The sequence below is a fragment of the Argentina silus genome (genome assembly GCF_951799395.1).
Source record: "Argentina silus genome assembly, chromosome: 22".
NCBI classification, from domain to species: domain Eukaryota; kingdom Metazoa; phylum Chordata; class Actinopteri; order Argentiniformes; family Argentinidae; genus Argentina; species Argentina silus.
Genome location: NC_139676.1, coordinates 9,089,128 through 9,104,515, shown reverse-complemented (window position 1 = coordinate 9,104,515; position 15,388 = coordinate 9,089,128). Strand labels below are relative to the sequence as shown.

Below are 15,388 nucleotides of genomic sequence, written 5' to 3'. Positions count from 1 at the left end.
TTAGCTGGTGACTGAACAACAACCTAGCAGCACCCCGAGTGGTGTCCTCTGCGCTTCATTGAGAGGAGAGGTGACATGCTGTGTATGTGTCTCTTTCTCTGTGTCTCTCGCTGTCTCCCTCTCGCCCTGTGTGTGTGTGTGTGTGTGTGTGTGTGTGTGTGTGTGTGTGTGTGTGAGAGAGAGAGAGAGAGAGAGAGAGAGAGTGTTAGTGTGAGACTGTTCTCTGTCTCTCTCGCTGTCTCCCTCTCGCCCTGTGTGTGTGTGTGTGTGTGTGTGTCTGTGTGCCTGTGCCTGTACCTTTACCTGTGTCTGTGCCTATGTGGGTGTGTGCCTGTGCCTGTGTGGGTGTGGGTGTGGGTGTGGATGTGGGTGTGGGTGTGTGCCTGTGCATGTGCCTGTGTGGGTGTGTGCATGTGCCTGTGTGGGAGTGTGCCTGTGCCTGTGTGGGTGTGTGCATGTGCCTGTGTGGGTGTGTGCCTGTGCCTGTGTGGGTGTGGGTGTGTGCCTGTGCCTGTGTGGGGGTGTGTTTTAGCATGGTGGCTTTTTTTCCTCTTTCCCTCCGTGGCCATTGTCACCAGATGTCACTGCATGGGAACAGAGAGAAACAATGGTCACCAGAAGCCAAAGGGCAATCGCCCCGGGAGGTAGACGTCACACTCTCGTCCAACAGGTTTCCACTTCTCCCCTCCAGACACACACACACACACACACACACACACACACACACACACACACACACACATGCACACAGTGTGTGTGTGTGTGTATGTGTATGTGTAGTGGAGGGGAGAAGTGGAAACCTGTTGGACACACAGTGTGTGTGTGTGTGTGTGTGTGTGTGTGTGTGTGTGTGTGTGTGTGTGTGTGTGTGTGTGCGCGCGCGCGCGAGGTGGGACAGGCCTTCTGAGGTCACAGATTAAAAAAAGAAGAGCGAGTTGAAGTTCTCAGTGAGAACTGAGAATGCTAGGTGTAGAAGTGACAAGGGGGGGGGGGGTCGTTTTGTTATCATACTGTATCACAAGGAAAGGGTGAGAATATCCTGGTGGAAGATAACAACCAGGAAGCCTTTCCCTAGCCTACAGGGCCCTGGCCAAACAAAAGAAATTGGAGTGGTATCTTGATGGAAGACAGATTAGCATCTTGGCTAAAAACACTGACATAGCAAAAGACCTACACTGGTAGGGCCCTTGGGAAAACAAGCACTTTGGTTTACAGACGCTATCGCTGGTGTCAGCCAAGGGTCAGTCAAATACTCCCACCAAAAAACAGTTTGTCACTCTCACTGCTCTGTTTTCCTTTCATGAGGCTCACCATCTCATGATGGATGATGTTTTGAACGGGGGGGGGATCTCTCCAATGCCCCTTCAGAGAAAGAGAACTCACAGACACCTGTGTTAGCTTGTGTTAGGTTTACCCAGTGCGGGTCAAACAAACAAACACTGAGAAAGAACATAAAACACAGGAAAACCTATTATCATGCAGAGGGAGGCAAACAAACATGAGTGTCGCACGTAGTGTATGTGTGGGTGTGGTTGGTTCACTCAGACATAATCCTGGAATCACAGCCATGGCGTCAAGGACTGTCGTTGACGAAACAACAACTGAATGGACATATTTATAGTTTCGTTATGTGGGGTGACCCTTGTTAGGACAAATACCTTTTTCAGGCAGAGGAGGAGCAAACGGGGTCAAGCAGTGTCCTTGTTAACCACACTCGTGGACAACGGACACAACAAAAGGACGAGGGCGGTTGATTTACGCACCTGGTGAAAATGCAGCACGAGGTCAAAAGGGTGTCGTTGTGTGTGTGAAACGACAACAGATGGGTATATTTGTGGGGGGGTTTGTAAAGCCAAAGACAGAAAAACAGGGGCTGTAAAATAAAAAAATGTGAATGTGAAAGTTCACTGGTCATTCTATGGCTCTAGTATCATGAAAGAGGTTCATCTGGAGGGTCGACCATGTCTTCGAACCTGAAGACTTGCCGTCCCCTCTGCTTTCCCTCTCCCTCTCTATCTGTTTCTCCCCCTCTCTCTCTCTCTCTCTGTCTGTCTGTCTGTCTGTCTGTCTGTCTGTCTGTCTGTCTCTCTCTCTCTCTCTCTCTCTCTGAGTAAGTTAAAATGGAGGTATGGGAGGGAAACGTTGCCTAATTACCCATGAACACCCACTGAAGTAGTCTAATCTTCTGAGAACAATGTAGATCGGTGACATTTACGTAAATGTCAGTGAGTTTCTGGGAAGCAATAATGGAGACAAAAACCCATTATGACTGTGTGTTTTATTGTGTCAATGTTTCTCCCTTTTCTCTCCGTTTCCGCCGTTGGGAAGATTTGAAGGTTTCATTTCAGAACATGTTCGAATTTGTACCCTCTGCTGGGACACTTAGGTGGAGATGATGCCGATGAGTCAAAAAATGACGCCAAAACACGTCTGAAAACAAGAGGCTAAATTCTCCACCAGGGACGACGTGATGAGATTCTGAGAACAGAATGCCACCTCCGCTCACAGATTACTGGTGATTGTGTTTTGTTTTGGTGATAATTACAGAAGGTGCATTAGTACCATCGAAAATATTTCAATTTAGATATGATTCACTCAAAATCTGGCCCTCAACAATTGTCATTAAAAACAACAACCATTCTGCTCCCAGTTGAGATATTAGCCGTAGCGTAGCATTTCAACACCCATCACCCTGGCTGGGGGGATGAGCTGGTTGTTATGGTTGCCAGTTAAGCTTAAAAGAATGAGCTGCTGTTATTGAAATATTTGACCTTAGTTATCCTCTCTTGTGCCCTGGGCAGGTCATCGACGGCTTTGTGGCTAGGATAACTCTTGTTTGGACATGAGAATTACCCTTTAATTAAAGAGCATAAAGCTTGTTTTAATTTAAATGATGGCGTGACGGGGAAGAGTTGACCCGGACCAGGGAAGGGGTTATAAACAGCATGATTCTCTTACAGCCGGCTTCTCAGTGGGTTAGAGAGTTAGTGTGTGTGTGTGTGTGTGTGTGTGTGTGTGTGTGTGTGTGTGTGTGTGTGCGTGTGCGTGTGTGTGTGTGTGTGTGTGTGTGTGTGTGTGTGTGTGTGTGGAGAGTCAGTGTGTGTTGGCTTTAGCCACCAGCCAGCCCTGAGCTATGGTCTTTCATAAAGCATTCGAAGCACACTGGAGACTACTGTTGTCTGTGTCTGTGAGATTAGCAATTGAAAGAGTGTCTCCAGATTTGTGATACTGCGTTGTTCCTTAATCGATATCTGATTGGCCAAACAGTGCAATTTTATGTGTCTGTTATTGATGTAAGTATAATGAAGAAAACATAGCTACGTACATTTTTTACTTCTCTTATCTCAGATGTAATCATTTTTAGGTCAGGGACTTAGGGCCCTAATCATCATAGCACAAAGTGGTAATAGTTCATGCAATTCATTGTACAATAGCTCATTCAGACCCAGCTTATATGAACTCGGCTGCGTTATATAGTCTGAGGTAGGTACTGTAGGCCTATACAAACCGCACCCAGCAACCTCAAAAGGGGAAGTCATTCTAATATTCTAGAGGGTGTAGGCGCTTTTCAGGTTCATTCATTTTGTAAATGCACCACCTTTCAACCAGGACAGCCCTCAAACGGGCTTCCTTCCTCTCTTCGCCCTCACAGGAGGTAGAAGAGGGGGTTGGGGGGATGCTCAGTGATTCCTCTGGTGCGCTAGACTTGAAGTTTCTCTGTGAACTTTACATCAAACACCCGTGGCCTACTGTTGGCCCCTTTGAAGTGGTGGATATCGGAGCAGAATCCTGGGCTGTGCCTCTACATGTATGGGTAGAAAGGAACTCTCGTGCTGGAAAAGCCAAAGGGCTACTGCTGGGAATGGCATTGTGCGATCAAAGCTTGAGAGTCATCTTTTACTTCCATTCCAGTCAATATACTGGACTGTATACGGTATACTGTATACTCCCTCCATTGTGTGTCCTTCCCTTGTTGGATGTTAAGACTGGAGTTTCTCTTTCACATTGGGTCCAGAAAGGTCCAATAAGGTTGGCTACATTAATGCAAACCACATGGGTTTATGATTTATCAAATTTGCTTATTCAGTCGTCTGACACGCACATCTTTAGTGATGTAACTAGTCAAAGTACAAAGTACAAAATATAATTTTTATTAGAGTAATTATCTATCCACATATCTGCTAACTCAAATCTGTTTCTTCCTGTTGCAAACAGAGGAGATGTATTGGATTGATAGGCTATATCTGTTGATTCTGGGCCAAAGGGAGTGAGTCACCGTGCGGGCACAAGGACCATGCGGCGTCCCGCAGACAGCGGGCTTCCGTGTGGTTCATTTTCCCCATGCACCACAATCCTTAGACATTGGCCACCGCTCCATACATTACATCCCGCATTCATAAAATCCATCTACCAGAAGCAGGCTTGCCGAGAGCAACTCGCTGTTCATTTTCTTCTAGAAAAGTAGCCAGCGAAGCCACCAAGTAAACGAAAATGGCCAGAAGTGAGAGGCAAAGGAGAGAGATGAAAACCGAAGATGTGTTTTTTGATTCCGAAACGTCCATGGATCAGCAGGATTTTGAGATGTCTAGTTGCTCTTTCAATGACGTCTTCAACTCAACAGACTCCCCGATGGATCAGATCAATACTTTCCTGAAAAATGTGCAAGTTTTGCTGGAAGCTGCGAGTTTTATTGAGAGCGCCGAAAAGAAGGATGGAAGTAAGTTTTGTTTGTATATAAACGTTTATGCATTAAAGTTAGAAAACAAGAGTTTCATTGTCAACAGACTCAGACAACAAAGGGCTGAGTTCATTCAACTATCACTGCCTATTATGTTCACTGCTCTGAATGCGCATTGATGGGGCTGCACTATGAATCGTTATTGGGGAGGATATAATATTGGCATCGGTTGCTGGATTATAATTTTTGCATGATTTTCCCCTGAAAGAAATAGGCCTAGGCATCCTTTCCGTTGCACCTGCTCAGTATCAACATCGTACAAGTTGCTATTTAACTATGCTAAATATTATAATTTTTTTTCTCGCCGGTGATTGACATGGTAATTAACGGTTTTAGGTGTGAGTGTGCATTTTGTTGGCGACCTCTTCGAAATTAGATCAATCTGACCATCGCAGCGCCCTCCAACTCAGTTTAGGATGATGTCATAGTGCCCCTGCAGACTCCCCGGTAAACAGCTCGTAGAAAAGAGGAAAACAGCATTGTCGAAAGATGCGTGTACAAGATATCTAAGAATATGACCGCTACCATTAGTCCCTCTAGTTCATTATAGTTCCACGCAGTCCCTGTTCAATGAACTAAGTCGACCTTTTTGTTGTTGAAGAATTATAGGCTAGATTTTGTCCGAAAATATAGTGGTATGACACAACATATATCAATTCAAGAGTTCATAACACCTTTTTTTCTGCGTCAAAGCCTAAGCACTCGGGTTATTGTGAAGTGTTGGATAGGCTAACTAAATCTAAAAGTTACATCTGTAACAATGTGTAACTTTTAGCCATTTGTTTGTTTAACAACACAGACGCAGAGATCTGGCAACACTTTACAGTACGACTCTTCTTTTTTTTTTTTTTCCTCTGTCGATTGTTTGCTTCCTGGTATTTGGGGTGTATTTACATGGTTTCCACATGGCGCGAATTGCCTTTGTGATTGGTCAAATGCTAGTTCGCTGCTTATGCCTGTCAGAATCTATCACCAATCAAGCGGCGTCTTTGCAATGACGTCATTTGTTGCTGGGCCTGGCTTCGGCCGACCGGCACACCCCCAATGTACAGTTGATTCATGGGACATGGAGGTTTTGTGAGATTATTAAAGAGAAAGCTGAACGTGACAAATATATGATAATTGTGAACACAGACCATTACACCTGCGTCAAACTCTTATCTTGCAATAACACAGACTTTGTCTGACATTTATTTTCTAGCTTTTGCCATTCTAATTAATACAGTCCATATTATCGAAATATCATTGATATCAATTACATTTACAATAATGACCTAGACATATAACTGTATTTGAAATAGAACCGTAAAGATTAGAACTAAGGCCTACAGAAGATAATTGCAAAAGTGAGTAACATTTGGCATATGTGTTGATTTTTTTCCCCTTCGATTTCTGTATTATGCTTTAAATAACACATTGGAAATCAAAATCGTTGATTAGAGCATAAGCATAATTCCCCCTTATCGGTGCTGTAATGCATGCTGCTATCTACTGTACATCTTTTCGTCAAATTAATCAATGAATTAAGGACTCGATATCCCAGAAAGCGTTGCGTCAAGACCTGCCTCCAACTCCAGCTTGGTCCCCACCCCTCAGCTGTGCAGCTAGGTAAACAAACTGGGGGAGGAGTGAAAATAAGCAGCAGCAGGGAGTTTGCAGGCTCTGAGCTTTCGGGGGATTTTTTTTTATATTGTTTATATCCATTTTGTACGATTTGTAATTGTGATTCCTAGATACTTTTAATACTTTGCTACACTGGTTTTAAGATTTTTTTTTTTTTTAACGGCTAAACCTGTCAGAATTGGCTGCAGCTAGCTTGAAACCCACTGGTAATATTGTTTTCGACATTGGCTGATCCAGAGCCAGCAAAGAAATTGTCAAATAAGAAATATCTGAAGTATCTTTTTGTTATTCTCAACGAGAAACAATAAGCCTATTCCTATCTTGGATCCCTAACAGCAATACCTGTCCTTTGAGATTGTATCAAAGTAGAAACATCTAGCTAACGTTCGCTAGCTCCATAGCAGAATGACGGCGGTGCAGTTGATAAACATCCAGAGGTTGTTGGAAGCTGCGGAATATCTAGAAAGGAGGGAGAGAGGTATGCTAAGAATAGTGTCTGTTTGGATTAGTTGATTATTTATATATGTTCATCTTCTTCAGAGTTGATACATTTGCTTGTCATGTTTGACAACTTGAAAATGTGTTTATATGTTGAGGGATAGTGTTGTGTTCAAGCAACATTACTGAAAAAATCAACTAGAATTGCTGTTGGCTGGCATAGGAGAGTTTCTCAATTTATTCCGATGATTAAGCTCCAACACTGTGAATTTCTATTCTTTGCCTACGTTGCATATGGTGGGAATGTCATGTCACATTCGCTCTAACCACGAATTTCTTTGAACAGAATGTGAACACGGATATGCATCGACGTTTCCGTCAATCGAGAACACAAACTACCAGAGCTTGAGGCAAAGGAAATTCCGAAATAAGAAGTTCAACAACAACAATAACCACAACAGGTAGGGGAAAAACCTTCACCTTTTTTTTTTTTAACGATAAACCTACATGCAATGTTTCATTTACTTGGCAAATGATTGCTGATTGCTTTTAAAAATCATGTGAAACGAATGAACTGCCCATTCATTTGAATGAATCTGAATGGCAACGGTTTTTGCTGTACGTGAGATCACACCGTCGGTGCAACATTGTAACGTGTGGTAAACAAGAAACCCTCCACAGAAGCCTAGATGTGGTTGTCATAACACCAGGAGTGTCTTAACCTACTTTCTCTCAGGGGGGCTGCATGAATGGAAGGTTTTTTAAGTGAATGTTTGACGACGACATGTATTGAATAATTGTCGAACCATAAAGATACACGTGAAGGAAGAAAAAAAAAAACGTTAGACTGTGAACGTTAGGCTCTCTTCGCTTTGCTGGGCACTCACTGGTCGAGCTAGCTTTCATCAGCTGATTGTCAAACTGACTGCAGTGCGGAGGTTAGGGACTAGGTGAAAGTTACATCTGGAAACCGGACGAACACGACGGTGTTTTAGTCATTTTGTGCACGTCAAACGCACTGGGAAAAGATTGTCATATCATGTGAAACGCTGAAACAGATCTGAAACAATTTTCTGCACGGACGTGTTGCATGTTGTCAGACATTTCTTTTACTTGTCCTTCCCCTTTTATAAGGAGTGAGTTTAGCCGCAAACCCTTAGGGGGAGAAAAAAGCTCCTATTTATGGCTGGTGTTGTTTCCCGGGGAGCAAGGTGAATACGTGGAGCCTTTTAAAAACACTGTCTACTTACTGGTTTATGAATCAGCTGTGTTTCTGAACTAGATATGTTGCAATTTTGCACTTGTTTTTCAATGTCGTTGATCTTTATGTTTACATAAAAGAGAGAATTCTTCATTATCTGCAGCCTAATCTTATTTGTATGATTATCTTCACCATAGGCAGCCTGCTCTAATGCTTGTTAACATGTTCCTCAATAGACTGTGTTTGGGAATTAGATAATTTCAAAGAGCCCATGAGATTGTCTCATGTTTTTGTTCAGTTGCACATGATGCTATTTCAGAGAAATAAAACCCATTTAAGGCTAAGCCATAGCCTAGATGAGGGTCTTATCCTCCAAAAGACCCATCGGCATATTATTGTCCCCTCTATTTTCTCCAGCTTATATTAATCTTAGCATGACAACCGTGCTTCAAGCCGAACCCTGAGCCTTTGGTAATCTTAATGTGAGAACAGGAACAGACATATCAGTCATATAGCTGCATCATGGCAATGATAATGATCAAGGCCGCGCCAGGTAAAGGCCACCTTGTTGTAGCATGATGGGGCTTAGGCTAGGTGATGGGCTTATCTCGCCCTGTCCTCTCTGTCCTCTTATACAGCAAGGTTGTGTTTATCTCATTGACCGTGTGTGTGGGTGTGGCACAGGGTTCCCTTATTCAAGTTATCGGCTTTGAACTGCGGACCAATCTATCTGTTTTGGCGTGTAGTGTGTTTACAATATAAATCGTATGGGGGATATATATATATATATATATATGCTAACCAACCTTGATTGATCCGTCATTCAATGGAGCTCCGGGGCCTTGTAAAGACATGTGGTTTGTTTGCTCCACCATAGGCTTGTGGTTGGGGGCTGGGGCCTGGGTGGGCCTGGGTGGGCCTGGGGACGTCACTGATTCATACTAATGGTGGTCTCTCTGGAGAGGGGGGATGGTGGCTGCGTGGCAGAAAGATAAAGAGGGGGTTAGATTCATCAAGATTAATTTGTGGCAACACGTCAGCGCAGATAGGCTAGGCTGTTGATTGCGAAGGGTTGCAGAACGTCTGGGTCGAAGCTTTTTTTTGAATTATTTAGGCTTAACATTTTTCAGGAAATAGGCTACATGTTAAGGGCATGCTTGGCAGTGATAACAGGGCTCGTTCTCTGCTCCTGAGACCCTGTTAAATCAGATTTACTTTCACAGTTCGTTTGATGGCCAGTCTTGCATGCACAAGTACAAGAGCAGTCATGTATTCTAATGGAGACATATGGCATTTTTATTGACATACATAATTAAACATTAATAAAAGCTTTAGCATCCCTTTCTGAAGACGCGCCAACTCCCACAATCCCTTGCAACATGACAGTTGGAGCTGTGAAAAACAAGAACGGTGCCATCTTTCCTCCTTCTTTCTTTTTCCCTTTCCCTTCTTCCCTCCCGGACACGTCCTCTGTGTTGGCAACACAACAGGCTATCAGGTCAGCATGCAGGATGTCAAAAAAACGTGCCACGGTATTGATAGTCTATCCCCCTCCTCCCCCACCCCCCCTCCCTCGTCAATAAAGAGAAGTGCTCCTATGACTCCTGTGAGTGTGGGTCCCCCCCTGCGGCACCGGGCTGTGGAGTTTGTGTAGAAGCCTGGCCATTGAACTATCAGGAGAGCCTGGTTCCCTTCAGCATGTTACCACACAAAGAAGCTCTTAGGGGACCAGCTGATTCACTTCACATTATTAACACGCCACTGAGTCCTGCCCACGTGCACGGCCAAGTGCGTGCACGCACGCACAGCACTCGCAACACACACACACACACACACACACACACACACACACACACGCACACACACACAAAGGCTGGGAATCGCATGGGATCTCACAGTACAATGTTATCACTATAAATAGGCTGCAATTCAATACATATTCAGATACTCACTGTATTGCGATTCTCTATTGCTAAAAATATTTCATGATGAGAAACGTGTGTAGAACATGTTTTTCTGTTTAAAAAAACATGTGTGCGTGCGGCATGGTGCATATAGGTTTGTGCATGTGTGGAACTCTTGGGAACTACTTGGGATTAATAAATAAATCTCTTCTAACGAGTCAAAGCGAGTGCAGTATGCCACCATCAGGCCTTGTTTGTCTTGTGTTTAATTACTCTAATCATATAAATACTAAACAGATTATAGGTGCGTCACAGTCAATGTTATGCTCTGTTCCAGTGTACTTGTTGGGAGCATACCAATGTGTAGATATACTGTGTATTTTCGATTCTATTTATTTTCTCAATTCCAGCGCCGCAAGTTTCACGTCTGAAATCTGTTTAGTTAATTCATGCTCTTCTTTTCTTTCTGCAGGTCCACACATAATGAGTTGGAGAAGAATAGGTAAGTTGGTCTTTAACATTTAACATGTTTCATTTCTAAACCATCTTTTACCCCCCCCCCCTCCCCTCCCCAGGAAAGACAGACAGACAAACAAACTTGCTAAACTCTGAGCCTACTTATGACTAAACAAGTCTCTGAACCTGCCAGTTTGAGGTTTTTTTTTTCTTCTTTTTTTTCAACTTTTTCTCAGCAACAGGTTATTAAAACCAAATGTAAAGGTTGACCTAGTTCTGCTAAGCTAAGGGCCTCTCTCTCTCTCTCTCTCTCTCTCTCTCTCTCTCTCTGTGTGTCTCTCTCTCTCTCTCTCTCTCTCTCTCTCTCTCTCTCTCCCTCTCTCCCCCTCCCTCCTGAGTCACCACTCTACGTGGTGTTACGCAATGATGTCGTTGCTAAGGGCTTTGAGTCGGGGTAGGGTCCAGGTTGGGGTAGGGTGCATGTAGACTGGGGAGAAACTAGATACAAAAGTTAATCTATCTTTTTGAGTGCATGTTATGCAATGGTTTTTGTTCTGTACATCTTCAATGACATCATAATGTGTACACCTGAACAAATAGCCATTTTAAAATGCCTTACTTATGTCATTCTACTATGACATACAATATAGAAACTACTAAGAATATTTGGAGAATGTGACCCGAGTACCTTTTGGGGGGGGGGGGGGGGGCATTTTCTTGAAAGGAATAACTTGGCTGTAGGCCTAATTCACAAAAGAATTTAAGGCATTGGAGGTCAGTGAGATAAACAGGCATTATGGTCTGCTTTTTTCCGAAAACAGTGACGGTTACTTGGAAGCCCTTATCAGATTTTGAGTAAGCCACCCACATGGGAGCTAGCTGGTGTTTAGGCTTTGTCAGCAGCTAGAGAAGAAGCTAAAAGGGTTCACTTCACTTCCGAAGCGTAAATAAGAATGGCTCGACGATCAGGGTTGATGATTTTTTTTAAGAAATAAATAAATAACTCAAGTGTTCCGTTTTGTTATGTATCTCACTGAGTGTCTCTGTGCACCGCAAAAGCTTTTAATCCATTTACCGTAATTACACATCAACCCCTTTTTATTTTTGTTGACACATCACCTTTTTGAAATGACAGGGACGATTTGGGGGAAGGAGGGGGGACACACACACACCAATTAGTTAATTGGTGTGTTCAACATGCCGTGCCACCCTGCCACGCCAACTGGTCCTCGCAGATACCGGCGCCTGCATTGGTTTAGCCGCGTCATTGCTAATGCTAGTGCTAACGTGTGGGACGGGGCGCTGATGAGGTGGACTGCAGTGCTGCTGGTGGTGGTGGTGGAGGAGACGTGGCATAGTCGTTGCTGCTAAATGTGACTGGAAAATGGCGTGCAGAACACAAACCGCCGTCGCAGAGAGCACACTTGTTTGTTCCCATTGAGGGTTTTTTTTTGCAACCGCCACCACGCTCACAGCGGTGTTGCTGGGCAGGCTTCAGGTTCATGCTTCAGATTGTAATCAATATTACATTACAAAAGAGTGAAACAAATGAAATAAGAAACTGTAGGCTCTAATCCATCGTTTAAGATTTCTCCTTCAATGTCTGAATCATTTCTAATCCTATTTCTTGCACGCGGTTAATCCAATTTGCTGTAACTGTGCTGAGCCATACTATCATACAAAGCCTATAGTGCAGTACAAGTGTCCAAACTCTGCCCTCTGACTCTCTCTGGAACAGAACAGAACAGAACAGAACAGAACAGAACAGAACAGAACAGCACAGAACAGCACAGCCCTAGTTCCAGTCTGTCTAGTTCCCTTCCTGTAGGTCGGGCCTCTCGGTGAGAGTCAAGTCGGAGGTTTGTTTCGCTGCTTATCAGCCCCTCGGATCTCTCTGTGGCTGTGATGCCTCGTTTCCGCGGCGACCACAGGCCCCTGATGATAAGCAGAGACAATGTGGCAGAGACGACAGGAAGGAGATGAAAGAGAAGAGTCCCCCCCCCACCCCCACCCCCGAAACCACATTTCAGATGCACACGTATTGTCGCAGGCGGCCACACCTGATAACGCCACAGTGCCTCTCGTTTGATCCTCTCCCCACCTATAGACCTGTTTGGTTGATCACATGTCGGTTACCAGATGATACCGCACAAATGAGTACCGGTTTGTTGAAGGCGTTCGCTACTTGGGTGTACTGGGTGTCGAGCTGAAGGCCGCATGCTGCCGCTGGTTTAAAGAACGACCCGGGCAGGAGTGAAGCTGTTGTGTTTGGGACTGGTACGTTCTTTATGATGTCTCTGTTTATGGCGAATCAATAGAGCAGGCTTTTACTCGCCGTAATAAAGTGGTGCCATCACTCACAGCCCCCTCCCCTATTAGCTTTAATATTGTTTTATCTGAGCACGGCCGATGATCAAGACAGCAAATTACATTGCTGCCGGTGCCTTTCGGCGGAAATGGGAAATTATATTAGGTTTTTTTTCCACTCAATTCTTTTTAGGACTTTTTTTATGGGATTGTGCAAACAGAGTCTCTCTTAAACACCTTTCAGCGTGGGCTGTCTGGTCTGGGGTACATCAACACTTCTCTTTCACCCACGGCGTGACAATCTGTATGGTTGCCCTTGGAGTGGCACACTGAAAGCACCCACCGTGCTCCCTGGTATTTGTTTTGGCTGGGCAGTCAAATGAAGATGGTCGCGGCTCATTGGCCGGCGACTTTTGGAATGGCGTGGGTGTTTCTGTTTTTGTCTTTTCGTCTGTAATGCCACGTGTTACGTAAGCTGTGGCTGTGATGTTGTGGACATTTTAAGGCAGTCATTTGAAACACAGAGGTAGCAGAGAAAGACGCCTGCATAATTGTGTGTTAGAGAAGCTTTTGATACCTATTAAGTTATAGATATTGCCCACTTCTTCTCCAAATGCAATTCAATTGAGTTAGGCCTGTTTTAGTGGGGCCAGAGACAATACAATACACTATTTTTGTCATTTTCCAAGCACGTTTCCTTTTGAACTTTAATCTGGTATAATTTCCTCAGGTCCCAGATTTGAGTGATCATGCATGCAGCTGTGTGTGTGTGTGTGTGTGTGTGTGTGTGTGTGTGTGGGGGCTCCACCCTCCCTGTTGCCCACCATACTGCTAGGCCCTGCCGCAGGCCCAAACTGGAACCATTTGTTTTGTCCAACGTGACGCCCTGTAAGCTTTTCTTCGCTCAGAAAAGCAGCTTAGGGGACTTGATCTTTGGTCTGGTGAGCACAGCACAGCAAAGCGCACACGTGCTGCGCGGCACGTTCCGGCACCGGCCGGTAGGGGTTAGCGGTTAGCCTAGCCTGGCGGTGTAGCTCAGCCGATCTGGCCACGGTCGGCCGGCGCCAGAGGACAGGGCGGAACCGCTAACAGGCTCAAGGCCAATAGAGACGTAAAAGGGAACGGCCGTCTCATGAAGGCCCTGGGTCTTGGACGTGTACATACTGTAGTCCTACAGTACACACAGACAAACACTCTCACACACTCACACACACACACCCATATTTGTACACAGATGTACACATGTTAAACACACCCTAATCCCCCCCCCCCCCCAACCCTAACCCTAACCCCCCCCCCCCCCCCTGCAGGTATGAGTCTGTGTGAAGGAGACTCTGGAGTCCTAGGTCATCCCCATTATGCAGCAACAATCCTCCCTGTCCTACATTTCAGCAGTGTTCTGTAAAAGTACACTGGCTTAGTGAACACACCACCCTCCGCCTCCGGGCGGGGGATTAGGTGTCAGTGTCACACTGATCACTCTTAAACAGGTCGGCCGGCCGGTCACTCGTCCTTACTGCTCTGACCTTTGACCTTTTTGTTCACTTTACACCTTCTTGTTGTGCCCTTATTCAGCAAGTTTTACCGACGTAGCATTCCATGGTAGGACACTCTGCAGGGACACGGAGTGCTGAGCAGAGGGAAAAAAACTTCCTACTTACTCTTATTCAAGGTTGATTTTAACAATGATTTTGAGAAAACTGTCATTATTCAATCAGAGTATTTTTTGGAAACAGTCTGAGAATGCATTGCATATCATGGAAACACTAAGCCCAGTATTTAAAAGTCCTATTGGATTATTTCTCATAACCTTGTCTATTAGAAATATGAAGTTAAAGATGGCCGACTTTTCCCCGATTGGATACCGTGTATCTGGCATGCAGGATAGGGGTTTTATCTGCCAGTGTAGCTCCGTGCAGTGACTTTTGTAGCGACTGTTTTATGTGGAGAGACAGAAATAGAACGGGGAGAGTGTTGTAATTGAAAGGTTTTACGGCTTTGTTTTCCTTGGCTGTAAAAATGTCTCCAAATTAGCGGTAATTGAAACGGACGGTGCTTTCAGTCAACATCTCCCTGCCTTTACCACTTCAGTAAAAACCCCTAAGCGGTAGTTGCAACCTCCCCATTAACGATAGTGGGTCATGCTTGTTGACAAACCCACATCCCAAGCTGCATGCTTATTACACAGCTTTCCAAGACGGAATGCAATGCGCCGTATCCTTCCCTTTCCGAGAGAGAGAGAGAGAGGGAGCAACGTCGGTTAGCGGTCCGGCTAACCGAATCATACCTAAAAGGAAATAAAAAGAAGACAAATGCTTGTTGAAACAGGACCGCCTCAATTAAATCTGTCTGTGGCTATATTTAGCTGTACTACCAAGAGGAAGGGAAAACAACGCTCCGGTTTGACCAATCGCTGCACCTCTCGAGGTCTGCAGAGCCCCGTCCAATCGCAGCGCTGTTCTCCAACTACCTCACGTCCTTCCTCTTCCCTCGTCGCGTGGGAGGGGAGAATCTCATTAGAACTGTGCCGGGACACGGCGGGGACACAGCTTCAGCCTGTAGCCTGCAGGAGGACTCTGCCCTTTTGTTGCTACGTAGCTTAGCCAAGCGAATGTGACGATGAGTTGAGGGAAGGGACTGTGCATTTAGGATGAGACGTGTGTGTGTGTGTGTGTGTGTGTGTGTGTGTGTGTGTGTGTGTGTGTGTGTGTGTGTGTGTGT

General features: G+C 44.9%; 1 protein-coding gene across 2 annotated transcripts in view; it reads left to right on the top strand.

Moving 5' to 3' along the window:
• Window positions 1–4,420: 4,420 nt before the first annotated feature.
• Window positions 4,421–15,388, top strand: part of mxi1 (max interactor 1, dimerization protein) — a 23,023-nt gene continuing 12,055 nt past the window's right edge. Inside the window, exons 1-3 of one of the 2 annotated variants that reach the window (XM_083693901.1) lie at window positions 4,421–4,717; window positions 7,146–7,260; window positions 10,377–10,406. In XM_083693901.1, coding sequence (XP_083550027.1) covers window positions 4,492–4,717; window positions 7,146–7,260; window positions 10,377–10,406 — 371 coding nt within the window. In that variant the 5' untranslated portion in view covers window positions 4,421–4,491. Of the gene's footprint in view, window positions 4,718–6,375; window positions 6,840–7,145; window positions 7,261–10,376; window positions 10,407–15,388 lie in introns of those variants that run through there. The other variant, XM_083693902.1, reaches the window with a different exon arrangement.